Source organism: Porites lutea, chromosome 5, assembly GCF_958299795.1.
Source record: "Porites lutea chromosome 5, jaPorLute2.1, whole genome shotgun sequence".
Classification (NCBI taxonomy): Eukaryota; Metazoa; Cnidaria; class Anthozoa; order Scleractinia; family Poritidae; genus Porites; species Porites lutea.
In genome coordinates this window covers 30,950,632-30,978,558 of record NC_133205.1, presented here as the reverse complement: position 1 = coordinate 30,978,558, position 27,927 = coordinate 30,950,632, and the positions used below count along the sequence as shown (strand labels likewise).

The following is a 27,927-nucleotide window of genomic DNA, read 5'->3' as shown; positions in this document are numbered from 1 at the left end:
ACCAGTAAAACCAGTTAATAATTTTTGTAGTATATCCTGTAATGTTGTTGTCATTACATGTTAATCAAGATTTTCTGTTATTTGGGTTTTCTATATGGGTGTTAGGAGTTTTTCGCGGGAATTTCTTAATCTTTACAATCGCTATAAACGCGAAATTAATTACCAAGTACGCTCATATGAATTAAGGTCTCATGATGAGTCCGCCTGTTGACCCGCAGTCAAAACGAAAAGAAATTTGTGAAAACTAAGCCGCAACGCATTTAAAAGCCAAAGTTGACATTTTAACAGTACAAAGTTTAATATATTAGTTTTGCTAAAATGTAGCGCCAAGTATTTGACGTCCAAAATGTCAGGCCACATTTAGCAACATCATTGCTCGGACGAGGAAAGTCAGTTCACCAAAAGAACTGAGCTCATCGTTCTCACAGTGAGGAAAAAAAAATGAAAAGATAGCTGCATTAACTAATATTTTATACGCCCTTATCCACCTTTCCGCTTAATGAACATCGCCCCGTGCACGTCTTAAAATTCCTGGTGATCGCCAATTCCAACGCTTGTTCCAATCCCTTTTCTTTTTTCTTTGTTTCATCCTGTTAATATGACAAGCAGTAGTTACATGTTTCCTATCCTCCTAATGAAGCTGCTATTTTGGGTGTCTACGCTGACAAGATACATTTTTGCCAGCCGGTGCTGCAGCCAGCGCACGTATGGCTGGTACATGGTTGCGTGAGAAAATCAGCACGCATATCGATAGTAATACACATCGCTGGGCAGCCTGTGCTTTGTCTGCCCTCCGTGTACAGGTTACCTAAAAAATCCAACCCGTTGCCAGCGTAGCAGGATTTTGAAGGGAAAATGTTCAAATGTACTGTAAGAACACTTAGAAACACCATTTTCTTTGAAAATATGCTGTCAAATTTAATGAATTAGTTTCTACGATAGTGAACGACAAGACAAAAAGTAATTAGCACGACATCTATAAATACTACTAGATATAAGTTCTACATCTAAAAATAAATTTGTGTATTATCTAAACTAAGCACTGAATGATAAATTTGTTAAAGGGGCATAAGGGAGTGTGTCCCTGAATCTGTCGAGAACAATCACGTTTCAAGTTTGGCTCAAACGGGGAGAATCGCGGGCGCATTGAAACATCCAAGGCTATCCTGAGACTTGCAGCCAAGTTCCCATTAGGCCAGTAGATAAGTTGTTTTGACATTTTTGGGCATGTTCACGACATCGATTATTTATTACAATGCTTTAAAATCTGAAAATGCTTATTCCCTGTCTGAAGCAAAACAATACTATTAAAAATACAACTGATTGGAATTTACAAGTAATGTGAATTGGTAATAAAGAAGCTTGAGATGTTTAAAGTTCCAATTTCTCTCAGACAGAGTCGTAAACGTCTGGAAGGTGTAGATTACCAAGTTCTACCGATTCTTTCTTACAATCCTGGAATAAACGCCGCATTCTTCTGATTGGCTGCGGCGCTTATTCGAGGACGGCGTTTATTGCTAGTTTTCACGCCTCCTGATCTTCGGCACCGATCGAGAATCAGGAGCTTAAGTACCCTGTGGCTTGGCAAGGGCAGAGTGGTAAACTTTAATTTAAAAACATCGGAGTCGCATTAGGGTTCTCATTTTTCGTCCCGTTGTCTCTGTCGTGATCGGTCTGGGGGGCGTGAGAAATGAAGCGCTTTAGAAAAACTCACAGACACGGGAGCGATCCATTCAAACAAAATTCAGACCGGTCCGACAGGAAAAAGTGGTCCTCTTCAAAAGGTGGACCAATTTTTTCGAAACTTTTCCGAAATTTCCGGAAATTTTTGGTTGAATGGATCGCGCCCGGTGATCCCGCAGCGGGCCAAGCTTGCGAGGGACTTGGTTTGACATAAACCGTATTTGGGAATGATAACCAAATAAGGAAAACGTCCGCCATAGCCATCTGCGCCCGGCAAGAATGATTCGGTGAAATTTTGTAAACATCACGAAACTTAGGAAAACAAGCACAGTCAATTCTTTTTCTGTTTATTAGAGCTTGATCATAAATACAGAATGACGATTCGACAGTTTTCTGGGGTTTCTAGTATTTTTAGTGAATTTTACGCCCTTTGATAGCTCATATTCGGCGCTGTCAGGGGCGAGAGATGTCGCGATACTCGAAGACGAAGAAACATCAGATTGGAGAATTGTCCTTGTTGGTCAATGGACTGAATTTTTCTTCGCTGGATGTGGGATCGATCAAGGATGCCATCCAGAAGCTCGATGCTCGATTAGAGGAAAACACGGGAAGGTATGAAACGTTCTTCAGGGACCCCTAGGAAATCACCCTATTCAGACGGTCTCCCTTAGTTTTGCCCTAACTGATCATCAACGAATGGCCATGTATTTTATATGCATGTGGAAAGCAAATTTGGCCCCCGTAAAGTGGCCCGCATGCACGACCATGTCTCTCTAGGGTATAACGTTTCTGCTTGATTTTGAATTTTTTTTTTGTTTCACCAGAGTTTCTATTACCGTCCTTAATTTTTGTCGAAATTCTCCTTTTAATTTCTGATCGCTGCAGGTGCATCCGTTTTAAAATTATTCGCTTTTAGGTCATATCAGCATAGCGGCTATTAGGATTATGGATAAACGTTCTGCTAGGGTTTTAACCCTGGCAACCTAGGTTGAATACTGTATATGACTTACAATAACATCTTAAGACATAGCTAAGACACAGAACGCCATGTAGAGGGGGTTTACGGTATTGCGATGTATTGAGGTTTTTTTCAAGCGGTATTTCGGTAATTTTGATTTTAAAGTACGGTATTGTGGTATCATTTAGCACTGCGGTATGCGGTTTTCATCCTTTTGGCCAATGGGACATTCGGTAAAAGAAGATCTTTCATGGTATTGCAGTACTGTTCATTGCACTCTCCTGTCTAATGGACATCAGTATTTTTAAGGCTTTAGATTAATGATAACTGATTACACAATTTCTGACAGACAAAATTGGTAGAGCATCCTTTTCGATCGTTGTACTGATCAATTTGAGGTCGTCTCACGTTTCCTCGCAATGGCTGAGGTTGATTGCTGGTGCATAAATGCATGAGATAAACAAACACGCAAGATGGACACAACTTTAAGTAAGCGTATCTGAAAATAATTGCAGTATCAGTATTTCATTGATATTTGACACGCTATTTTGGTATTTGCCAAATTTTCTTACTGTATTGTGGTATTGGGTACCCCCCAACTCAATGCCCCCCTCGATGTACAAATGAGCTTCATGTTTTATATTAGACGCAAACTTTTAGAATGCATGCCTTAATTTTAGATTGAGCAGAAAAATTTTTGCTTGGCCAGATGCGGGGCTGGCATGGAAAAATTCTTTACTTTGTCACATGGGTGCATGGTAGATTACTATTATTACTAGAAACAGTCACATGAGAACAAGTCCGGGATAACAAGACGTGAACCATCTTGTCTTGTCTAGGACATACTTATACTTTGTACAATTCACGTTTTATTTAGGATGTATCTTGTCTTAAGATGTGTCTTATTTTTCCTTTTACAAATAACCTTAATATAGCTTTAAATGACAAGATACTCTGTATGCTTGTAAAATGGCTTAAAATGCAGTATTAGAGACACAATAATTTCATGTGAAATAGAGGTGTTGATACAAAGTTACAAATCCACAATGTTTATGAGTGTTTATACTTTAACATGTATGTGAAGCAGAAATATATTAAGGTGGTGGGGAGGGTTGTTCTTTTTCACTGCACCTCTTCATGGACATTCCTCCACTTGTCCCAATATTTTCACCCCAATTCACCTATTTTCCCCTGTTTTCCCCACCCCACCCCAAATGGTCCCCTATTATCCTCACCCCGTCTCTAAGTTTCTCTCCTAATATCCTCATCCTATTCCCCTTTAATGTCCCATGTTACTGTCACCCATTCTCCCATTACCTCTTACTCCCCTCACCCCAGTCCCCCTATTGTCAAGGCTGTGCTGTAAGAAAAATTGAAGGGAGCCCAGTGCTCTAAACTTGTAAAATACAGGGCACCCAGCATGTGATTTCTGGGAAAAAATTAAGATTTTTTAGTAGCCCAAGACTAAAAGTTAGGCGCTACAGGCCACTGGGTGCTGCTAGAGTACAGCCCTGCCAATCCTCTGTTATTCTCACTCATTTCCACCATTGTCTCTTAGGGTGCTTTCCATTTCTCAGAACTGACCAGCCAGCCCATTCCCATCATAATGAGAATTTCACTTAAAATCAAAACTAACCATCCAGATCAGTCAAATCCTAAATATTATGTACAAGGGAGATGGTTTTTCAGCAAACCTCTTGAAAAAGGCTATTTTTCATTGCCAAAATGTCTGGTCTGACCATGATCCAGCTGGCCAGTTCTGACTTTTGCAAAGCGCCCTTAGTATCCTCACTCCATTCCCCCCATTGTCCCATGGTATTGTTACTTATTCCCATTGCAGTTGCCTCTTACTATCATTATCCCTTCTTCCTATTGTCTGCTATCATCCTCAGTCCACTCCTCCTTTTGTCCCCTGATACCCTACCCCCTACTTCAGTGTTGTACTGTACTCGTGACACTGTTGAGTTTTGTGTTTAAAATTCTTTCAAGAACGGTCTCCTTGTAAAGACATCATTGAACAAAATCATAATTTCCCTTTACATTATTTTATAGCTTGCAGGAAAGCTGGGGACAGTTTGTGGATGTCTGCAATACCATCTCTCAAGACAGAAATCAAAATCCTTCTGAATGGTTAAACTCAAGAGGGGCAGTTGATCTTTTGGCATCATCCAATATTACACAGACAAATGCCTGCTCGTATGAGCCTATTGCACTCAACTGTTTCTTGAACAATGTGGTAAGCTTTTATTCATCTTGCAAGTGAACATGAATTTTTTCTTTGCTGATTCTTGCATATTTATAGCATGGGAATTCCAGGCCTTTATAAGATGGGAAGACCCTTGCTTAACAATATGCCATTTGCATGATGGCATCATTTAACTACTACTACCAGAATCCTTTGGGGTATTCCTTTCTAATGTGCAAATTTGGGCCCTTGTTGTTTGAACCTCACTGGGATTACCAAATTTAAATGTGAAAGAAAAAGAGAATGATTTCTGGTCTTAGTTGTAAGGAGTCATCATCGTGCAAATGGCCAGCTATTCGGGACTGAATCTTACATTTATGTCCAAAACACTTGAAACCTTTGAGCAAAGTTCATACATGTATATGTTACAGGTCAAATTTGATTTCAGGTTAAATTGTTTTAACCTAGGTTGATTCTTGAATTCCTTGGTCTCTTAGGGCCAGCTAGGAGACAAAGGAATTGAGAATCAACCTAGGTTAAATCCAATTTAACCTGAAATCAAATTTGACCTGTAACATTATATAATAAAGTACTGGTAAAATCACTAACAATGCATCCTTCAAGTTATATTACATTAGTTACGGTATTTGTTGTAAATCAGACTATGAAAGGCATATCTTGTTGTTGGGGTTGTCATTCAGATTCAGGCACTAGAACGTAACCCTGGCCAAGAGGAGTCCATCTTTGACGACCTGGTACAGTTTGCTTCCCAGCAAGGAATTGTAATGCCCTTTGGCCTTCCTCAGAAAGATGGAGTCAGTGAACAAGAGGAGGTACCTTTAAACACCATTGTAATAGAAAATGAACAAGCTACTGACATCTTATGGGAAGCTATCAGGAGCAAACTGCGCAAAGGATTTTGGGCTCTTCTGGCAAATCTACCTCTGTTTGATGAACACAGTGAGATATTTTGTGATGAAAGGAAAATAAACCTGTTACAAGACTTATGTTTTCTTTATCCTGCCAACGAAATTTGGAAGGGATACAAGAATTATCGACGAAAGTTGATGGACCAATATGTGAGAAATGAAGCTTTGTTGCAAGACATTGAAACAGATCTGATCCCACATGAGGGTAACATTCCTGGTAATGTTGTATCATTTGTCAAGCTGTGTAAAGCTGCTGAAATCATGATACACGAGGATGCAGTAATTTTGCAAGAGGGTATTTTCCCTGACAAGGTGCCAAGCTTTGACTACATTTATGATTCATACTTAGTGAAGATTACACAAGAGCTACAGTCTGTTTGCGAGTCTTGTAGTAGTAACAAGAAAAATGAACATGCATCACTGAGTGAAGTGGAACGGCCATCAGGTAGTAGAAGAGGCTCTAGTGTGTTGACTGTTAAACAGAGTGATCCAAAAGATAACCTTTTGGCTTACAAATATTTTTTTTGTGCCATGGTTTCATTGGAGCAACTGATACAAAGGGTCACTACTCAGAGATCAGAAATGGAAGGGACAGGTACATGTAATTGGAGAGCTTAAGCGGGATCATTTTTGAGCGATGTACGTCAATGGGAAGTGGACGTTTTGCATTCTTGGACAGCGAACTTGCCCATATTTTTGGGCAAATCATCTGCATATGAGTAAAGACTCTTACCAAGACAAATCAAAGCATATTAAAGTGAAAAAGGGCACACTTCCGGTCGACATGCGTCAAACAAAAAGACGTCTCTGCTTAAGCTCTCTATTAGTACATGAAATACTGTTTTTAATAAAATTGACTGTAGTGATGATAATGATGATGATGATGATAATACTTATAATGATACAGTGACTTTAAATGCAAAATCAATGTACATTGTAAATGAAGATATAGGTGAAGCCCTCCAAATTTTTGTTGAATCCTGTTCGAACCCTGAATTTTTTTGGGGGTGGGAGTAGTTGGAGCGGGGGCGGGGGGGGGGGGGGGGCTGGCTTGTCAGTTTTTTCACTATTTTGTTTTGCTTGTTTGTTTAAATTAATAGAGTGAAAGGAATTTTTTTGGTTAGCCCTGTTCACTGATTTTAAGTGGGCTGTCACTGAGTTATGAAGCATTTTACTGTAGCTTGCCATCTTGCACTTGTTACTTTTCCTCAAGTGTCCATGGTCATTTCTTTGGCTACTCACTACCATTACCTGTTATATTTCATCAGGTCATCTGTAACAGGTTGTAGGGTTTACGGGCCTTAGTGACAGACCAAGATTTACATTCATGAGTTTATAGCATTATGACTTCTTTTCTCTGCTGTAGTGACTAGAGTCGGAAATCTACAGAATGCAACCAAGTCCCCTTCCAGTCCAGTTTTGGGACACAAGAGCCCCAATCGACAGAGCTCTAAAAAGGGCAATCATGCCGGCCTTTATGTTGCAGAGGGAAATCTACCTTTACCTTTTGGTAAGCTGATAAAACAATGCACATTTGAAGTAAATCTATATGCGTAGGGTTTCACTTGCTTTTCATTAGCACTTGGTTGTGGTGGAGAATATAGTACCATGGAAATGTGATGAAGGTGGCAGGAACTTGGAAGTTTAAGTTTTGTGAGCTTCACTTCCTCTTTTGAAGAGTTTTCAAAACAACAGCTTTTCAGAAGTACTTTCATCCATATGACATGAACTGTACATCTATATGGGTATATTTTAAGCTGAATGAGAATTGAAACTTCCTATTATTTTATTTGATTGACAGGGCTGTAGAACCACCCCATGATCTTGGGCAAAATGTTCCTTTCCACTTCTAATACACCCAACTAAAAAAAAACAAAAGAAAACAAAAAACTAATGCATAATTATTTGCCTTTTAAAAATGTACCTTGGGTTGAGATAATTATGTCCCTTTGCAAAATGGTGTTTAGAAGTCCATTAAAAAAAACAATTGAATAACTGGTAACCAAGCAGCATGCAAAAAAGTAGTGTACAATAGCCCAGGGCTAGTGGAATTTGCTATCGGGCTACTGAATTCTGTTATTAACTTGCCCGACAGGCAAGTGATCTTTTTTGAGGAAATAAAAAAACAGAAGAACTGTGAAATCAATTCTGCTCTTCAAAAAGCTTTTGGGGCTAGTTGAGATGACGTCTGGGCTAGTAAATGTTGTCTTCAGCTTGCCCGAATGGCAAGCTGTAAAAATGATTTTCTTTGCACCCTGCCTAGAGACCCAAAAGTTTTGAAGCCCAGGGCCCGGTTCCTTAAAGGCCGATTAGCGCTAATCCAGGATTAAAATTTTGTTCCACTTTTTGTATTTACCTTCCTATGTTCTGCTTAGAGTAACATTTTGTGTTATCATACCTATATCTTGTAGTAAAAGCTCAACAGTGTGTTGTAAGCTCGAGTTGCATGTTCTTAGACAAGAAAACCTTGCTTAAAATTTGGCTTAAATCTAACCATTTTTCTAGGAACCAGACCCAGTAGTTTTCATTGTGGCCCTCAAATATTAGGACAGAAAAAAATACTGGAAAATAAATATAACAAGGTTAAGAATCCCAACTGACTGGAGGCAAACTAGTGGGCTATTTACAAGCACGGGCGAGGAGAAGAACTCAGGACTATCAAGAACAAAATCCAGTTAGTGGTTAGGGTGGGAGTTGAACTTGGGCCCTCCAGATAATTTGCAATTTTTTCCAGTGGTCTAACCACTCAGCCATGTTGCCTTCTGTGAAGAATGGGTAAAGACTGACTTTCTTCTTATTTATCATTTTTTAAATATTCATGAATAACTCCAAGATGGCTTGTGAAGAAGGGGACTTTGAGACTGAAAGGCCAGGCATTAAGAAATTGAGACATTCTAGCCGCTGAAATTTTAAAAAATGTTGGTGTATACAGCTAAATCAAAAAAGGTTGCTTTGGCAGTTGGTCATTGGTAATTGGACCTTGTGCGTTTGGGCATATTGAACAATACTGTGATTTACTTGAGTGAACACCTAATTATAATAGCTTCCCAATGCCCAAAGAAACCTTTATTGAATCAGCTATATACAATAGTCATGTAATTATTTTTTGAGTGGTTTATTGCAACTTAAGCCCCTCAGAATAAAGGGGTCTATTAAAACAGTTTCCATACTTGCGGTGATATTACTCACTCTTTTTTGCTAATTTCAGGTTCTGTTACTAGCAAAGTGGATTCCCAAACCCATAGCATTAGTGGTAGTTTATCCCAAAGCCAGTCATCACAGTGGCCTTGGAGAGATGAATTCAAGAGTCACACTTCAAAGATTTCATTATCTCTGAGTGATAGTATTAAGAAAAGTTGTGAAAAGGCTCTTGATGATGAGCTTCAGTCATACCAAGTGTGGAAGAAGATCCCTTCTGTTAAACTGAGAGGTTTGGATGACAATAATATTGTATATACGCCACATTGTAAAATTTAATTTTAATTTAATTTAATGTCCTTGTTCACAGCTGTGTTGAGTGTTTTTTTGTTTTTGAAAGCATGACTGATGAACCTAAGGGATAAGGTTGAAATTATTTTTAAAAAGTCAGTATGTAGAATTCTTAACGTATATTATTAAAATTTTCTTTTATGCTGCGAGAGACACTGTAGCTGCAGTTCTCCCCGTGCTAATAGGAAAAGGAAATTGAGAATCAAACTAGACTGAAGCTGTTTTAACTTGAATTTCATTTTCACTAACCTCTTACAACTTGTCTTTATTGAATGAATAAAGATGTAACTCAATTTTAAATATATATATGTACCCCTTATTTTACCCTGCCACACAGTTTCCAGGTTTTCAGTATTATTACTGAAGAAACAAACTGTATTGTTCAAATATACTGATAAATGTACAAATTTGTTGCTATCTATCCAGATGACATTGTTGGGGGTAAACAAGATTATCCCAGAAAAATTGCAAAGGTAAATGTGACACAGAAGTTCCTTTGAACATGCCAACTTCAAACACAACAGCATGGAATGTTGTATACATGTGTACATACTGTAAATAACATGGTTTATACAACTGTAGTTCATACAACAAGAATTTTCTACACTAATTGTGGGCAACAAGAGGAGCCGGCAATCCTAATCTCCAGGTTGATATTATGCATGCATTGCATGTATGTAGCCAGGATTCATTTGGACATCCACTTAGAATGAATGGAATACACATGATGCAATGCAATCATGCGCATTTGTACCTTCTATCACCTGTAATCTGATCACGTGTGTTTTGACCATCTGTCACATGAAACTTATCCAAAGCACAGCGCTGGAGCAAAAGCGATTTGACCTTCGATTGTTGTCGCTTGCACTTTGAACCTTTGGCTATATTACTAGTCTGTACAAATTGTGAACACTAGTGATGTCCAATGTGGTTATAAGCTCTACATGTACAGTGTGGTGTGTCAAAGCTTAAAAGCACAAACAATAATATGTTATTTTAATCTCTATATTGTATCAGCTCTTTTTTTGTTTTACAGAGTTGTGCTGTGATCATGGAAAATGCAGATGAAGTTCTTCCACTTGCAAGCAATCATGGTGGCAAACTCTTCCATGTTGTTAGGTCATCATTTGTGGACTCATTAGAAGCCTGTCTCAAGTCTTATCATTCCAGATTAATACAGGTACCAGTAATCAGAAAGTTGCTGCTGTGTTTAAATTAGTAAAACTAAAAACTGATATTAGTAAAACTAGTGACCCCTCCCCTCCAGGCAACCCATCCCCTCCCACCCCAAACAAAGTTGAAGTTTGAGATGAGTGCTTTTTGTCCACAACATTGCTGGGGGGTGGGGGCGGGGGGAGAGTGGGGGGATAAACCTAAAACTGATAAAAAAATTGTCATTAGGAGCAGAGTCCTATGTAACAATTACTTGGAAGGGTTTTTCCACAGAGTCCCAAGTTCTTTGGTCCACCATTGTAAACAAAATTGTAAGCCAATACAGGGGCACATGCCTGTATAGCTGATAAATACAAATGGCTACATATGTTGAAAGACTGGGGGGAATAAGGAAACCTTTTTGTGAACATTTTGTTGAAGTAATAAAGCATGTACCACAGGTCCTGCCATTAAACCATTCGGTTTTCCTTGTACCAGTGCCTGAACTGTAAATGAATTTAATCATTTTGTGTTGTAGCTGCTGTCAGACTTCCCCCATCTTTGCAGTGTAGACTGTCTCTACATCATTCTCAGCAGTGCTGTGTTCATAAGAAATCACTTGGTTTATTATGAAGATATACTGGGCTCTGAACCAAGGTAACAAAATTACCTTACCACATATAAAGGGCTCAAAAAAAATTGAATTTAAGCTTTTTGCTTGTAATTGCCCGAAGCAACCACCTGTTTGTCTTAGTTAATGCTTGAAAGGAATTTAGTTGAAGAATGACTTTCCTGGACCCTTGCACTTTGGAAGTGAGATGTAAAAGTTACTTGCCCAGCAAGAAAATCTACTCTACTTGACTCGGACGAACAGACAAACTTTATTCAAGCCATGCATATAAAAGAAATTATTGATGCACAGAGTGCATTGTTGCATTGCAAGCACACATGACAATGAACAGTCAGAAAACCAGATCTCCAAAACAGAGCTTGAAGAAAACCTAAATTTCAGCATGTCCTTCGGGGTACTTGCATGCTTGTCTCCCTTTATAATTTAGTTGGACGAAAACTTTCTTAGGCCCTTGCACATCGAGCAAGTGAGTGTGACAAGTTACTGTCAAGGGGACAATTCTTCTTTTCCTGGACGACCACACTGAGTTTTCTAGAGCCCTGTAAAGAGGATTATTTCCTATATATTATACAAGTACACTAATTTGTATTGTACTTACTGTGTAGGGTGTTTTTATTGCATATTTTTTTATAGTTGAAAACGTCATAAATGAGTGGAAACTTTTCATAAATTCATACATTCATTGCAACAATCCTATGATTTTTTTTAAAAGTATATGAATTTTGTAGATAATTAATTTTTATCCAAAAGTAGATACATAAAATGGATGAACATTTACATGATACACTTGTAGCCCTGTAGTGTATAGCAGAAAACTTAACTGTGATGTGGTTGTCCATCAAGGTGACTTTTCTCTTTGATTTGCAGACGTCCCTTTCCTGTGTTACATCGTCAGTTCAGTGAACTTGTTGATAGCGTTAGTGATCAAATCATCAGTTACCATGAGACAATCATTTTAACAGTAATACTACAGGATACCCACAGTCACAATTGGACAGACCATAGGCCTTTCTTTGAGGTAACATGGTTACCCCTTTCTTTCATGTCACTACTGTTCACTGCATTCCTGGTATGAAAAATGTTTTTAAAAAATGTCAGGGTCTTGAAAAAATGATAGGATTTCCATTCTTTCAGAGTTGAGTTAAGTGGTTTAAATCTTGGCCATCAAATTGTTTCGCGATCAAGACTCAAGACTCCTTTACAATTTTTTCTAGTATTAAGAGGTCACCCTTGATTAAATAGTTACTAGCCATGTTTCGCCTGTGTAGCCAGCGCAATCATTCTCGCAAGGAAAGTGTTGGCAGGGGAGCTGTGAAGCTGTGCAGAGAATGGGAAGGGGACGCTTTTGGAATTTTCTCATGCCTTCGGCGCGCGCTTCTCGCAGCAACACCACAAGAATGGCAGCTTCGCACACGCAAAAACAATTCCGCCAGCTACGCATGCTAGCCAATGTCCCTTCAAGTCATTTTCATTGTCATTACGTGTATTAAACTTTCAACCTGTATTGTAGTAAGAGGTTAATTGGTAACTCCCCAAGTGTGACCTTTAAGTATAAGTTTGACTGCATATGGGTGCCAGCAACAAACTGTTGGGCGTAACCTTAAACTCTTACAACCCTGTAACACTTCAAAGGACCTTCCCCTCTTCCCCTTAACAAAACTGAAAACGGTTTGTGTTCGGACTTTTTGTTTTTGTTGGATTTTCACGTTTCTGTAAGGGAGGACGGGGTGTGATCAAATTGTCAACCTTCCCGATGGTTAGTAAGCAGGATTGTTTGTAGGTGCATCAAGTCACTGAAACTTGGTTTATGTCCAGCTGCGGCTGGCCTTCTTATTAGATAGGTGTGACTTTACTCTTGACATCGCTCATATTCTTTACGTGGACAGGATGAAAGATGCTCATTTTCTGTGCAGATGTGGAACTTTCACCTTCAAGGTTTACGCCATGATTTATGGGCCTATTGTCCACCTGAGAAAGCTCAGGAAATATTTACTTCTGTCCTTCACAGTTCTTTGGTTACCTTGGTAACAAGATATAGCAGAGTAACTCCTTCAGTAAGAAGAGTCAAGCAGTTCAGGTATAACAAGTCCTCTATGTAATTACAATGAAATTTCTACCCTGCTCGCCATAAAGCCTGTTGTAGTTAAGTGGTTAGAGCATCCGAACTTAAACTCGGGGGGGCGTGAGTTCGATTCTCTCATTTTTTTTTTTTTTTTGAGCTTTCTGGTGCTGGATTTGTCCTTCTTCTAAAATTGTATGGTTATTATGTGAAGTATATATGAAATAATTCATTTTTGAACTGCGGTTGTAGGTGAAAGTGAAGAATGATCATCGCAGTAAATTTTCCAATTTAAGCAATTGGAGAGAAGAAGCCTGAAAAAATCAGGGCTTCAACGGGATTCGAACTAGTGACCTCCGCGTTACCGGTGCGTTGCTCTACCAACTGAGCTATGAAGCCACTTTGGGAGCGAGGTCAATTTATTGAGTTCATATCTCACTTGTCATGTATGGTTATTGTTTGTTTCACAATTTAGTTACTCGAGATGTAGAGCGGTGTATTTCAAGTTTCTTCACACGATAAGGTCAAATGATTAGTCCAGGTTTTACAAATCGGCCAAACGTGGCATATTTAAGAATTGCTACCAGACTTATGAAGCAAGCATTGTTATTAATTTCTTTATCACCACTGATAGTTTTGTTTCGTTGTTTTAGGTCAGATATCACAACCATCCTGTTGTCTACTCTGTCATTCTTGTGGTTTTGCTGTAAATCTGTGTCATTCTTGCTAGATCCTCAGAGTTCAGCGGCTCCTTTCCCAGCCATTCACAGACTCTGCTCCTGTTTATTGACTACACTGGTAAAATATCAAGATCGTATTTTCAAGGGTGATGGTTTTATGATATTAAAATAAGCTTTTCCATTGGTATTAACCTCTCGTAAGCGACCACTTCACGGACATCTCTACGTTCACTGTATGTTCTATGCTAGTCAGAGTATACAAAGACCTTTTAGTGACAACTTGGAACTACACAATTGTTAACGTAGAAATTGTATGCAATAGTTATCTTTCATAAAGTAGGTGTATGCGGACCTCTTTTTAGGAGAGACCCCTTGACTTTAAATTTGTTTTGTTTATAGAAGCTGCTTTCTGTACTTTTATCGATTGCAAATTTGGTACAATTACGTTACGTGTTGAAATTCATCCTAATTCTGTGTAAAAGCCTGTGTTCTAGTTTTCTGTTACTGTTTTTTCTCTTTTTTAAACCTAGATTAATTAAATATGGTAAGTTGGTGTGAATGTGGCGTAAATGATGTTTCCAAGTTTTCATTAACACCGTTATTAATCAAAACCTTCTCGCGTTTGTTATTTTTAAAGAAAGAATCTCACAACCACTATTTATCTGTTTGTTGTCCGCAGACTGTAGTCAGCTGTCCGCTGGAGACTTTGTGTTCTCATGTCATAGCTGAACAACCATCCAATCAGGAGCTAACAAACTCTGCAGCTACTTGGTTGTCATGGTTGCATCCTGAAGTCTTTAAAACCCACGAGGGGCGGTGAGAATTTCTATTTAACGTTCACCGTGTTTTTTTTTTTTTTTTCAGCAATACCAAAACTGTAAATCTAGAAAAGAAATAATAAATTAATTAAACAACAACAAAAGCAGATTAAAGTGTGATGAACTAGTAGGAATAACAGATTAATAACGTGCGGTCGAGATTCCAATTCGTGTGTGATACCACATGGTTTTGTTGCAACGGAGAACGTGTTGCCGTCATTTTTCCCGAAAAGGTAGCAGTCTGTCAGCCGCAGTAAATAGGACACACCGACGACACCATGGCATTTCGCCCAAGGGATCAGAAGTTTGAGCAACACGGTTTTTGTTTCTGTTCCATTGTAGAAGTGGTACTGGGCAAAATACCCAAATGACTTTTGATAATGATGTCATTAAGTCAGTCAGAAAGCCAGGTAGAAAAAAAGAAATATTTTGAATGGACAATAATTTGCATTACCCCTCTTTGTACATGTAGGTTACAGACAGAGAATCATTGAAACACTGTATGCTTGTTTTCTCTCCGCCTAGGCTGGCTGCACTTCCCGATAGACAAGCGACTTTTGTGCTGTATAAACTAGCCGTAAATCAACCTTCTCCTCAGTGGTCACTCTTCTTACGAGTAAGATATTCCACACTAACAGTAGATATTCTGCGTTACACTGTGAATATACGTAACGCCACTTTTGGAGACTTCCTCTGTGTTATCACTGCGGAGCAAGTAGTTACAGAAAGAACCCTATTTGCGATGGATCCTCTGTTGCGATTTATGGTCCTGAGGGCTTTAAATGTAGTGGGAGCTTTATCAAACTATAAACGTTTCATAATTAATCAATAACTGTGACTGATGATGTAGTAATGATTGTTTTAAAAATTTGTCGTCTTTAACTTAGGCTCTTCTAAACAGAAATGCAAGGCTTCCTGTTACAATTGTCAAATATGGAGGTATGGTTGTGCAGTTAGTTTTACGCTCTATTATTAATGGTCCCATTCATATTCAACCTGTTATCAGTAAGTGCAGGTGAATGAGGTTGATGAGTTATTCGCAAACAGTACACCTCTAGGGCCATTTAATGTCAGGCTGGCAATCGCGTCAATTTAGTTTCTTAAATTGCCCGTTATGAGAACGATTTCTGGATTATAAAGTCAACCCATTTGCCTATGGGAATTTGAAGCTAGTCGAGCGGTTTTCTAGTCACTGTTATGAAGAGCTAAAACTTACCACAAAGCCGTTTACATGTCCTACACTTCGCGGCCTTCTGATCCAGATAAAAAATATTAGCTTGCGTAGTTCTGGCATGCGCAGAAAGCTAAATTTCGAGATTTTGTGTTTAAGAGTGGCACGGCAATCTTGACTTTTTCTTCTCGCTTCGTCTTTCGCTTTTCTTGCCTTATTTTATTTTTCTCTTTGCTGGGCATTTAGTAGGCTTTATCTTGGTGGGAAATGTTTTTGGGAAAGCTTTTAGGATCTTAGTGGAACAAGATGTTCGTGGAAATTTTCGGGACAATGTTACATGGTTTTTTACCTTTTTTATCCGGCCTCCTTGACCGAATCATGCCCATTCTGGTATGGTTTGAAAGATCTCCTCACCCTGCGCAAGTTAGCAGGCAAAGTTGTCCTTGACCGTTAAAACTGGTGACGTCACAAGCGGTAGAAGGGACATGGATCCGCAGGGGCGGTTACGGGCGGCTCAGGGGCAAATGGGTTAAGGTTATGTCATGTGTAAATTGAACCTCTCTGACCCGCGCTTTTCACCAACATATCACTAACATATCCGCGCTATACACACAACACACACAAGAAAAATTAACTCAAACTTACATGCACTTCCCATACCATCAGTCAAGCTGGACTTGGATGTATAATATTTACATGATAGTCTGCCATGCGACACTGCCTTGTGAGCTAGAGTTAGTTCAGTACTGAAAAGATTCGCTCCTTGTAAGGGAATCCAAGACAGTTTTGGATTTTGGATTCCACGCCCTGGATTCCGGATTCCAGGTACTGGATTCCAGTCTTTGTCAGTGGTGAAACCTGGATTCCGGATGCTAATCTTTAGTGGGATTCCGGATTCTTTAAGATGTATACCGGATTCCACGAGGAAAGTTTCCCGGAGTCCGGAATCCGGACTCCCTTACACTGGGCGAAAACACTATACTAATGCATTTTAGTAAAATCCAACTAGTGGTCTATTATCAATGCTGCGTTCTGATTGGTTGAGCTACTACTAGGCTATATGTTATAGCCCACTAGTAGCGAAAAGCGCCGGCTTTGAAAACCAAAACAATGGCAGCTGAATTGCTAGTTAAAATTGTTTTGTCCTGATATTTTTGACCAACTAGTTGGATTTTACTAAAACAATTATTCCTCTTGCCCTCATGGCCTCTAAGTCAATAGCCCATTCGGTCTTCGGCCTCATGGGCTATTGACTCCGAGCCTATTCGGGCTCGAGGAACAATTGTTAAATATGGAGAACATTCTTAGAGTCTCGCATCACTGTTAACTACTGAGCGAGTACATGTACTTACGCTTTTCAGACCTCGGCAGCCTTAAAACACCAGTAAATTCATCAAAAACAGTTGAACCTGTGCCATCTTCATGGTTCGATGAGAGGGTAACGTCATCAGAGGAAACTGCCAAGAAGTTTAACAAGGGTTTGGTGTGCTCCATCTATCACATTCTCTTCCACTCTTCAAATGATTTCCCAGGACTTGTTAATTATCTCATGGCCATAGTCAGCAGGTATTGATAAATGGAAAATGCCGCATAAGAAGTAAAGACAGTTGCTTTTGGTCCTCATTTGCATAAAAATCAATCATCGACTTACCCAGAATGGAGTGGAAAACGTCCAGACTTCTGATTGGTCCGTTAACAGCAATCTTTGGTTGGGTTCTATACCAATGCGCTCTACTTCTGACGTACCATTTATAATAGTGTACTGTGCGACTTAACAAATGAACAACAAACAACACGCAATTTCTCGGCCGTCACTCTGTATTAAAAGCAGTAGTGTCGAAGCGTTTGACCATTTTGCCTTATTAATCAGTTCGGTTGACGACACCAGTATCTTGTATCAGTACCTCTCGGCGATTACTGCTCACTTTTATAGTAGTTTTTTTTCGCTCTGTTCCACCTAATTCGTACGATGTTTTTCTCTTTAAGGGAGGATAGCTGGAAGCTGTTTGACTCTACCTCTTCAGGTTTAAAGATTTCAGACGCCAAAGAGGTACTTTCACGTGTGAAAGATCATACTTAATCTTACTTAAACTCAACACACGAATTGATCTGAATTCTTATCTCTGAATATGGTTGCAAAGTCCAAATGAAACCATTTTGAAAAGGTGCCATTGAAAAAACCTTCAGAACACAAAAACGTTAATAAAACGTGGGGTATATGCCATTTACATGGGAAAAACGGAAATTCCGGTTGGAAAAACAAATGTTTCGCGCCATTCCGTATGAGAAGCTTCAGAAAATATGCACTGTGATTTGAGGCGATGTAATTTTAATCTTTTCAGCTGGTTTGGATATAATGTGTAGCGGTTTGTTCTCCCACCACTTCAAATTCTATAGCTTTTTGTTTAAGATTTCCACCCCGGAAGTTTGTTTAAATGGTAAGCACCCATGGTTAACATGGTTAGAGAGCTAACGAAATGAAAAACCCCAGGAAGACGATCTTATGCCGTGTGAATGATGTGGTCGTGGGGAAAATGACAAGAATATGACTTCAATGCCGCACCTCAAACCTGATGTTGAGAAGACTAAACTAACGTAATAAACGGAAAGAAAAACGCGAAGAACGTGCTGGGTGTCAAAATCCCCGGTAGATTGCGATAGCAGTTAAAGAACGGCAAGGTTTTTCGTGCCTCTTTTCTCCATTTGCTTGATTCCTTCCTTTAAAATAATTCTTTTATTTTCTGTGTAGCATTTTTAAGGTGCAGTTTCATTTTCCCGTCACTGTTAGCAATAGGGAAAACCTACTCACAAAAATTGAATTAGACTTAGGCTACTTGCAATTGGCCGCAGTTTTTTTCGTTACGGGGCACTGGGTCGTAGTTGAATGGTTTCAGTTCTTTAGGGAGACAATTGGTTTTGATTGGTCTTCTGGGAAAGCGCTCGTTCACACTTTAGCAGGAGTCATTATTAAATCATGAAGGTTGTTATTTTATTTGTGAATCAACCTAGTTTTGGGTTTGGAGCTGATTATTTTTGCTCTCTTGTGTTTCGCTAGAGTCCAGTGTGGCTGGATTGTGTCTACAGGACGTTTGACCCGTACATTGTCAGGTTCGTTTTTGCATCTATTATTGTACTACAGAATGTGATCATCTCCAATCAGTTTTAATTTTCGAGGAAGAGATCTCACTAAAGCGAACTTCACGCCATTGGTTCTTACCATCGAGTCTACGTATATACATTTAATGTCCTTGCTTCTTCTATTATCTTGGAGAAAAGGCTTTAAAATGATAGTGCACTAAGTTTCGAGAATTGCACTGTAAATTGAGAAGCCTCAGAAAACAGCCGACATTTCGCGGCGGTATCACTGGTTTCCCCGCGAAATGACGTTGAGGAACGAGCGCGGTAATTCCATACTGATGACGTATCACTTCCCAGATCTGGGTAGTGCTTCTGATTGGTAGAGCCGCGTAGGAAATTTGCTTCAACCAATGAGAGGCATTACCCAGATCTGGGTAGTAACACGTCATCAGTATGGAATTTCTTTGCTCGTTCATCAGGCGTCATTTCGCGGGGAAACCAATGTTGGTGTTGTGAAATGTCGGCTATTTTCTGAAGCTATAGATTGAACTAACCGCTTAATTGTTAGCTCAGTTTGCCGGGTACCTGACGTCGGGGCGGCAGCTGCGGGTTCTATTCCTTACCTAACGACCACGCAGGATCTTAAAATACTTGAGGAGAGGGTGCTGCGTTTTTGTCACATCTGCAAGAAGTTAGATCTTTGAGTGTTCTCGGTTTAAGACGAAAACAAATAAGATAAAATAAATAAATAACGATTTGCAGATAGTACATCCACATAGTGGTTCTTCATCTACCTGATACCTGGTCGAATTGGCATTTGGAAATGTTGGTTTTTGAGAAGAGGGGAAAACCGGAGTACCCGGAGAAAAACCTCTCGAAGCAAGGTGGAGAACCAACAACAAACTCAACCCACATATGGCGTCGACGCCGGGATTTGAACCCGGGCCACATTGGTGAGAGGCGAGCGCTCTCACCACTGCGCTACCCTTGCTCCCCAGGAAAAAACCGTGGACCCTGTCTTACAGTGCTCTTATGTCCTCTTGATCTGGCCCTGTGGACGTAAAAAAATGGAACACTAGTGACTTAACAAATCTCTGTTTATGACCGCCCTGTTTTGCTGTCCTTGATCTTGGGTGGGCAAGCTGTAGGAAGAGGCCATACTATAAGGATTACCTCTTGATCCTTCTTCAATCTAGAGTATGTACGTTAACGAGCGGTACTAAAGTTCTTGGTCACACTTAATTCAATTGTCCAGGTTTTTGCAGCCGTCGTTGCTGTTACTATGTGAACAGGACAAGAAGGTTACAAAAACGTACAACTTCACCTCCATGAGTGCGCTACCATGTAGCTGTCCACGCAAGAAGTCACCGAAGACTAGGGATAACAAAAGTACGTTGTGACTAGCCTAGTCCCTAGAAATTATCTCTTTTCCCTTTGTCCTGGCCAAGTCTGAGAAAGGGCGGGCAAGTCTCTCCCGGTGACGCCTAGGGACTGGGCTAAGTTGTTTTTTTGCGGAGTTGTTTTTTCATATTATGTGGTGTGTGATATTGACTATTTTGACGTTGCACTTGAGAATGTGCCGGTTTTGGGTGGAGGGCGGGGGGGGGGGGGAACGAATTTTGACGTAGTTTTCTTCCCATCTTCGTACTAGTTAGTGAATTAAAACAAGCGATATCGTCCTCAAAACAATCCTATAGCGAAATTTGACAGAACACCTATCGAGACCGCACGGTGTAGACAAGGATCTCAAGAGTCACGACACTAAGGACGGCGATAAGCCTGTTGATAATTTAGTGGCTGCGCTGTTATTATGGATAAAGAACACAATTTTCCGCCACCCCCATGCAATCAATGTCACGTTTTTTTATCTTTCCTCTTTGTTTTTTCGACTTTTTTTCTTTTCAAATGTTCTTTCTTATCCCCAAGGAAGACCTAAACAGTCAATTTAGGTCAATTAAACTCCCTGTAGACTACCTGACAATTGGTTGTGCACATTTTTAACTTTTATATTGCGCCAGATGTAAGAGTTACATTTAACCTCAATGGACACATACTTAATTCTAGATCACACTGAGGTCCTGTACAATGCTCTTCAAGATCTGTTAAATCAGATGACTCAGCACTTTTGCGCAATTCCGAAGATAATGAGTCAGTTCTTAAACAAGTTGCAAGGTGTGTATTTTATATAAATCTTCTCTGGTTGCTCTATTTACCCAGGCCACACAGTCTGTGTAAGGTAGTTCATTCAATTTTCGTATGATTTGCTTTGAAAGTTTCTCCTCCGCCTTGTGAGTTAGAGTAAACTATTTGACGACACCATTCTCGCTGCATAATTTTTAACATTAAGTAATCGCAGGAATTTTAAAAACCCATGCGAATTCCCTCGGGTTCGCGAATGCTTATTGCTCTTGTAATGCTTTGCGCCCCTCGACTTGAAATTTGACCGTGCCGCCTAAAACATGATCATTTTCAATGATTGTGATCCGGGACCACAGTCAATTTTCGCGACCCACCCTCCCTCCCCTGGTGGAGGTTGACGGTTTATTACCTCAGCAGTCGTTGACTTTCCCGTAACTTAATATTATGTGGTGAGATAACGAGTATGCAATGAAGATATGCTACCATTTTTGCGTTTGTTGTGGGAGGCAGGACCACCTTCTCTGCGTGGTTGTCCGAGCCTTGCGAGTTTTCGTAGGGAAAAGACCGTGAGTTCATGTCTTCGTTACTTTAAGACACTTATATTTGAACCGCGACCTCCCGCTCTGCAAGCCATCTTTCTACCGACTGAGCTAGGGTTGCAACCCTTCCGTAGTTGAAGAGGCTTTTATTGCAGACAGTATTTATTTTGGTCTTTCATGAATGCCTGAATTTTGATTCCCTATATTTTCAGAGTCTGTACATCAAAAGTCAGTAGATTTATCAAGCGAAACAGTTGGAGTGAAGGTGAACACTTGTTATTCATGTTTTCTGAAAATTAATGTAACTAACTACATGAAGAACTTCGTGTCTTATTTTTTTTTAGTTTCATGATCATCCTAAAATGTTACGTTCTGAGTAAAAATTAAGTGTCACTTCTTTGAAAGCATCAGTACAGATAAAAAGAATTCTCTCAAACAGTACTCGAGGATTTCGCTATCGCAGCACGCTAACTCTCTTTACCCGATGTCCTCGGAACAATCTCTGTCTGTAGTTCCTTATAGTATAGGTAATAGCCCTTCGTAAAAGAGTTTACTTAGACAAAACAATTCAAACCAAGAGCATTTTCATCAATAGCGTTAACGTGAAAAGCCTCAACTTATTTGTGCAACTCACTCAATATCAGACAACCACTCATGCATGATCTAGAGTAACCCGAGAACTGGCTTTTTTGGAGAGTATAGGACTAAAACTACAGTAAAACGGGCAACAAAAAACGTGCAACTTGTTTTGCAACATTGCTACAAAACGAGTCGACAAGCGATGTTGCGCGTTTTGTGTTTGCTTTATTGAGGACCGGGTTCACTTTAACTGCAGATAGATAAACAGCTTCTGGTATGTTATGTAGGCTATTTTTTGGAAATCCATAGTACCCATTTAGCGGGTTTCAAATAGTGTCATTTAGCTGAATGTTTTACCCCTGTATTGTCATCATCATATTTCTGAAACAATCTGTGACTTGTTTTTTTGATAGGTTCTTGCCAGCTTGTTGTATCGCTGGCTCAGCGATATAGACAGAGTAGTGTCTGTTTGTGACGCACAGCTAAGCGCGGAGACTCAGAGATGCATGGCTATGTTTGGTGAAATAGTCTGGCATGTTCTTGTTAACCTCGGTAGAACTGAAGGTTGGTGTTACTGTGTCGCAGCACTAAAGTGTTTAAGTGTGCCTAATCTCGACCCAGATCTCTTGTCGGCTTCGTCAGCGAGAGATCTGGGTACGAGATTTTAGTTGTACCAATAACTTGCTACGACACTCAACTTTTGTCGCGGACAAATTACTTCTAAATTTCAAATTTGCAGCTTAGTAAGAAAAAGTATGTCCCCGAACGTTCTTTTCCAAGTTACAAACAACAGAGTTAAGCTTTGAAAAACTGTTTTGCTGTATGATCAGCTTTCAAAATCCCAATAGCAGTCTACCCGTTTTAATTTTCTTCAGTTATGTTCATCCACGCATTGTTTTCTATTTTTTGTGTTTTTCAAATTTTTATTCTTCACTGTTTTAAGCAGTAATTCACCCTAAATTTGTTTGACATCGCTTCTTAAAGGACTTTGAAACAGTGTTTGGAACATTAAGTTGTTTTAAGCGATAGCAAGAGAGTGTAATGGAACAGAGGGGAGGCGCCCAGTTTAGCCCTTAGGATATTTGAATATCACCAAAGTTATTTTTAGACCAATTGCTGGTTTGCAGGTGACGTCATGGCGGCCATGTTGGTGTTCAAGAACAAAAGCATTTTTCTCCTCTGGGAACTAAACTCTATTTTCATGTGAATTCTTCGAGAAAACTGAATTCTATTGTATCGACCCCCAACATGGCCGGTTTGTCACGTGGTTGCAAACCTAGAATTAATCGGAGGTTGGTTTCTGGAGAGGTCTGCAAACTTTTGTTCAGTGTTGTCAGGAGAGAACTCAACAGTCGCTATTACAATATGCTTTATTGTTTGCTTTGACCGTTAGAGGCAGTCGCGCGTGGACTTGATGACGTCTCAAACAATCGATTAAAATGTGCGTACGTCTCAGGAATCAGACTTCCGTTTAATAAGAACCTCTAAAAATAACTTAAGTGAAATTCACATATCAAGTGTCTTATTATTTTTTCTTGGCAATAGACTATACTTATGTTGTGACCTGCGTGTACTTGTATAAACTCCTCAGGTGGTGTGAGGAATCCTGATTTGCCGTCAGACATGGATGCTCTTTTGATTTCCAAGAGAGACTGGTTGAATCAGAAGGTCGGCCAAATCAAGACGCAAATTGCAAGCCAGTAAGTCTTTTTTATACCATTGGCTATCAATGCAGGAGTTCCTCGCCTTTAGGGAGAGTTGGCTATTGCCGCTCAGATCAACTATGCATTTGCTTTGGTCACGGTTTAGCAGCGGTGGTTGAGGGAGGATTGGGACGGGGAAACGTTAGGAGAAGTAGATGTTTGGCCTTCATTGTGACTGAAGCATGCGTCTTCTTTGTGCCATGCTTTGTTCGAATTCGCCAGTTATTGTAATTTTGACCAGTTTCACTGTTACGGTTATTTTTGAGATTACTCATTGGAGAGCCATGAGACAAACGGTACCTCTATTTTTAAAGTTGCTGTTAATTTTTTGAGCAGCTGAGTTCTGCAAAGTTATAAAAGTTTCCAGGGGGTACCCTTATGACAGTCGTGTTTGTGTCTCCGCAGAGCGTTTGAAGAATATCAAGTGGAAACAGTGTATGAATCAGTCGCTGAACTTCACTTCACTCACATGGTAGATGCTCTGATGAAAGACAAAAAAGGTGATTGTTTGCCATCATAGCATGCGTGCGCGTTTTTCGTATCACTTTTTCCTGCACGACTTCACTGCACTACTATCTTGGATTTCCTTCATTCTCACGACCTTAGTGTTATGTTTGAATAAGCAGAGCCATTAGGTGAAATGATCCTTCTAACAATCTATATACTTCTTTTTTATCGTTACAGGTTCAGCATCTCTGCGGCACGCTTACAACTTCATTCAGGCAAACAAGGTACCATTTATCACTGAACGGAAGTGATTGAGCAATTATATTTAGCTACGAAAAGTAACGGTAAACCTTGGTCCAACTGAACTCGTTAAAGAATCAGTGTGTTTTTATTCACTAAGATTAATGGAGGACCCTGCTATAACGTACTCTGTAATTATATGCACTGTACAAAAATAATAGTTGTCAGAAAAAAAGGTTGTACCGTAGTGTTGATAAAAAAAACTGAAATGACAAATTTTCGGCTCGGTAGCGTATGAGTAAGACGCGTATGACATGTAGACTAAGTAAATGGCCTTGTTCTCCACGGAAAATACAAAATAAGATCGACCTCACCAAAGGGAGGTTTTGTGAGCCCGCGAGACTGAGCAACCCCCACAAATCCTTGTTTTCACTAAAACCGCTGGACACAAAACCTCCCTTGGGTCGAAGTTATATTGTCACAACCGTTCTCCAAGCGTTTTCCAGTGACTCAGTGGATAGGACATCCGCCTGGTGTTGGGTGGTCGTAGGGTCTAATCCTGTCGGGTTTCATGATTTTTCCTTTGTCCTGCGCTTTTGACTTGACGATTATTAGATCTCTTTAACTCACTACTGAGCTAGAAAAAACTCTAATCTTTGTTATTAACTAGTTTGGTTATAATCTTGCATTTTTGTAATGCGTGTGGTTTTACGTTTACACAGGATTGGCTTTTGAATCTCGTTCTAGTTCCGGGCCACATTCTTCCTCCTGAACCATCACGTTCACGTCAAGGCAGCAAGCAAAGCTCTGGTTTTAACCCACTCAAACAGTTTGCTATGATTGGCGAGTACGCTTTTAACCAGGAAAAGATTGCGTCTTTCCCGTTTGACTGGAATAAGCTGTTGCAGAGTGGCCTATGTTCATCAACGGAAACGGTCAAGCGACTGGTGTTTAACAGAAGCGAACTTCAGGAAGGGGCGTGTTTAGAGGACAGCGAGAGAGAGCTTGTGAATGCTCTTAAAGGGCATTATGGCGTTACTGTGGGTGGAGGGGACGGGGAACAAGCAGGGTAAAGAAAAGTCACTTCTAAGAGTAGCCAGAGGAAAAATACAGTAAAATTATCTAATGTAAACGGGAAAAATACGTATCATGTGTAGTGTCAGCAAATAATTGTAGAGGGACAGCATTGGGCGCCAAGACCAACACAGGGCTTTTTCATTGGCGGCAGTTTTTAAAGTAGAGAGTTTCAATCCCTCTTCTGCGATTAATATTGGCCAGTTTTGTAGGACGCGGAACGAATACGATTCACCTCCGGACATTCGTTGTTCCGACTGGCAAAGCATTCTGGTGATGGTGAACTTCCGGTTGGGAAGTAAATGAAGAAACACGACTTTTCGGGTCGTTGCAGTGGAAAACTTCCGGGAGCAACGGAACCTCTGAAAAGGCAGTTCCTGTTTCCCTGACGTTCGCAATGGTAAATACGATTCTGGGACGAAAACGTAACGTTAATACACCCAATCCGTGAACCGACCGAATAGCCCATGTAAATGGTGTAGAGTAATCTGCTGATAATGAACAGAGCAGATTGATCTCTGTTTTTGGATTTTTATTCCAGCAAGGAATCTGAAAACGAACTCTGCCTTGGGCGGTTATCAGAGCAAATTATAGTTTTGTCCTTGAGAACAGAAGTAACAAAAGACCGAAAGGCAAATCCAATTGAACTTGAAATGTCGTTAATTAAAACTTCGAACGGCCATTTCAATTTTCTTTTTTCACTTGTGAAGATTATATATTTTTTCTAGTTTTGAAACTCTCAATAATAGTCTGTTTGGGAAACTGAAAAATTACTTCTGAACCGTGAGTCAAATAAAGTGAATCCAATTTCTGAAATAAATAAAAAATAAATAAATAAAATTATGGAGGAAAATTACCGTGAGGTCCTCCTAAAAGTAACTGGCATGTTTCTTCCCTAATAAATTCAAGAACTAGCAGACCCAAAATAAACAAAACAAATAATTTTTTCGACAGTGCAAAATCTCAAGCAACGAATATCATAATACTTAATGCTGTTTCGTTATTATTCGCTCTAACATTTTTCAGTTTCGTTGTTTTCTTTCGTCAGCATGTGCGTTCTGGAACTCTGTCTGATGGGTCACGCGCAACAAACTCTCCGGGCCAGAAATACTTTCGCCGCGCTAGCGTCGATTTTGCTGTCGCACTGTAAACTACAAAGTTTTGCTCGCTAAGGTAGTTTGGTTGTTTCTATATGTTGCGGATGCTATCTGTAACATCGAGAAACAGCTTAGTAGCTCCCGCTGAGTTTCCAACCTCTTTATATATTATTTGTAGTTTTCGTGTCTGGTTTTTCCTCTTGTTGAGGAAAAAATGGCTGTCAAAGTATTTAACGTCCAGATATTTCTAAAATATCTTTGATTGTTTAGCAAATACTTACTTAACTTACCGCGTAAACAGGTTTTGAAAATGTATAGACGTAATATATGAATGATAATGTACACTGAGATGATATTTAAGGTTCTCTTGTTTTACTTTCCAATTAAAAGGATTTAAAAAACAATTCCTAGAATTCATTGATAACACAAAAATACCATATTTTCTAAATTAAACGCCCGCGGCTTTAATTTCAAAATTGGCTTAGAGGACCCGGTCTTTGTTTCAAACTGTAGTTTATTCAGATCAGACTCTCTTTCACAATGGGTGTTTGATAGCTGTTCTCGACAGCATTAACCCTTTAAGTCCCAATGGTGACCAGCCTCAATTTTCTCCTAACAATATCCATATGTTGCCAAGAGGAATGGTTATGAGAGTTAATAAAATGGTCACTAAAGAGAAAATGCTTTGATCTGTTATCAAACTCTCTCAACTAATTCTTTAAAGAAATGTATGACGATCAGTATGGAGAATTTATTTGTGGACATTGGGGCTTAAAGGGTTAACTGCACGACGCATTAATGCCCAAGTCGCCTTTATAAAGCTTCCACTTTGGCCCGGTGTTTAAATTAGAAAGTTCTGGGCAAAAGAAATTAATGTTAAATGAGAGTCTTGAAATGTAATAAAACTCTACTTCTATTTAATGTTAGCTCAATTTAATGCTCTTAGTCAAAGCAACATAAAACTTGAGCGTTATTGAACAAATAAACTAACGTTTTTTAAACTGTGCGTCAAGTGGTTTTATTGCAATCATGGCTGTCATTTAATTAGACAACTCTTCTCCGTGTGTTTTCCCTTGCTTACGAAAACATTTTGCGCCATAGGAAAGCAAAGCTCGATGAAGATTGCATTGATGAATGTTTGTACTTTGTACACGCCAGAAGTTTACAATATTAAGTCGCCACAGGTTCAATTGATGGTGTTGGTAATGATGATATAGTATATGATGCTGATATTGATTATGGTGATGATTTTTGATTTTAATAATGCATGTACTGT

The 27,927-nt window shown here is 39.6% G+C and overlaps 1 protein-coding gene across 1 annotated transcript; it reads left to right on the top strand.

Annotated features, from left to right (window-relative positions):
* The first annotated feature begins 1,946 nt into the window (after window positions 1-1,946).
* Window positions 1,947-27,652, top strand: LOC140937031 (uncharacterized protein KIAA0825-like). The gene is made up of 25 exons (XM_073386555.1): window positions 1,947-2,295; window positions 4,694-4,877; window positions 5,528-6,350; window positions 7,122-7,265; window positions 8,964-9,185; window positions 9,671-9,717; window positions 10,281-10,424; window positions 10,935-11,053; window positions 11,895-12,045; window positions 12,914-13,104; window positions 13,740-13,884; window positions 14,446-14,582; window positions 15,110-15,200; window positions 15,472-15,523; window positions 17,117-17,321; window positions 17,742-17,805; window positions 18,811-18,863; window positions 20,089-20,222; window positions 20,898-21,005; window positions 21,724-21,776; window positions 22,504-22,654; window positions 23,682-23,790; window positions 24,199-24,293; window positions 24,478-24,524; window positions 25,203-27,652. Exons 1-25 carry the CDS (start codon window positions 2,150-2,152, stop codon window positions 25,551-25,553), a joined length of 3,966 nt encoding a protein of 1,321 aa, XP_073242656.1. The 5' UTR covers window positions 1,947-2,149; the 3' UTR covers window positions 25,554-27,652.
* The last annotated feature ends 275 nt before the right edge of the window (window positions 27,653-27,927 follow it).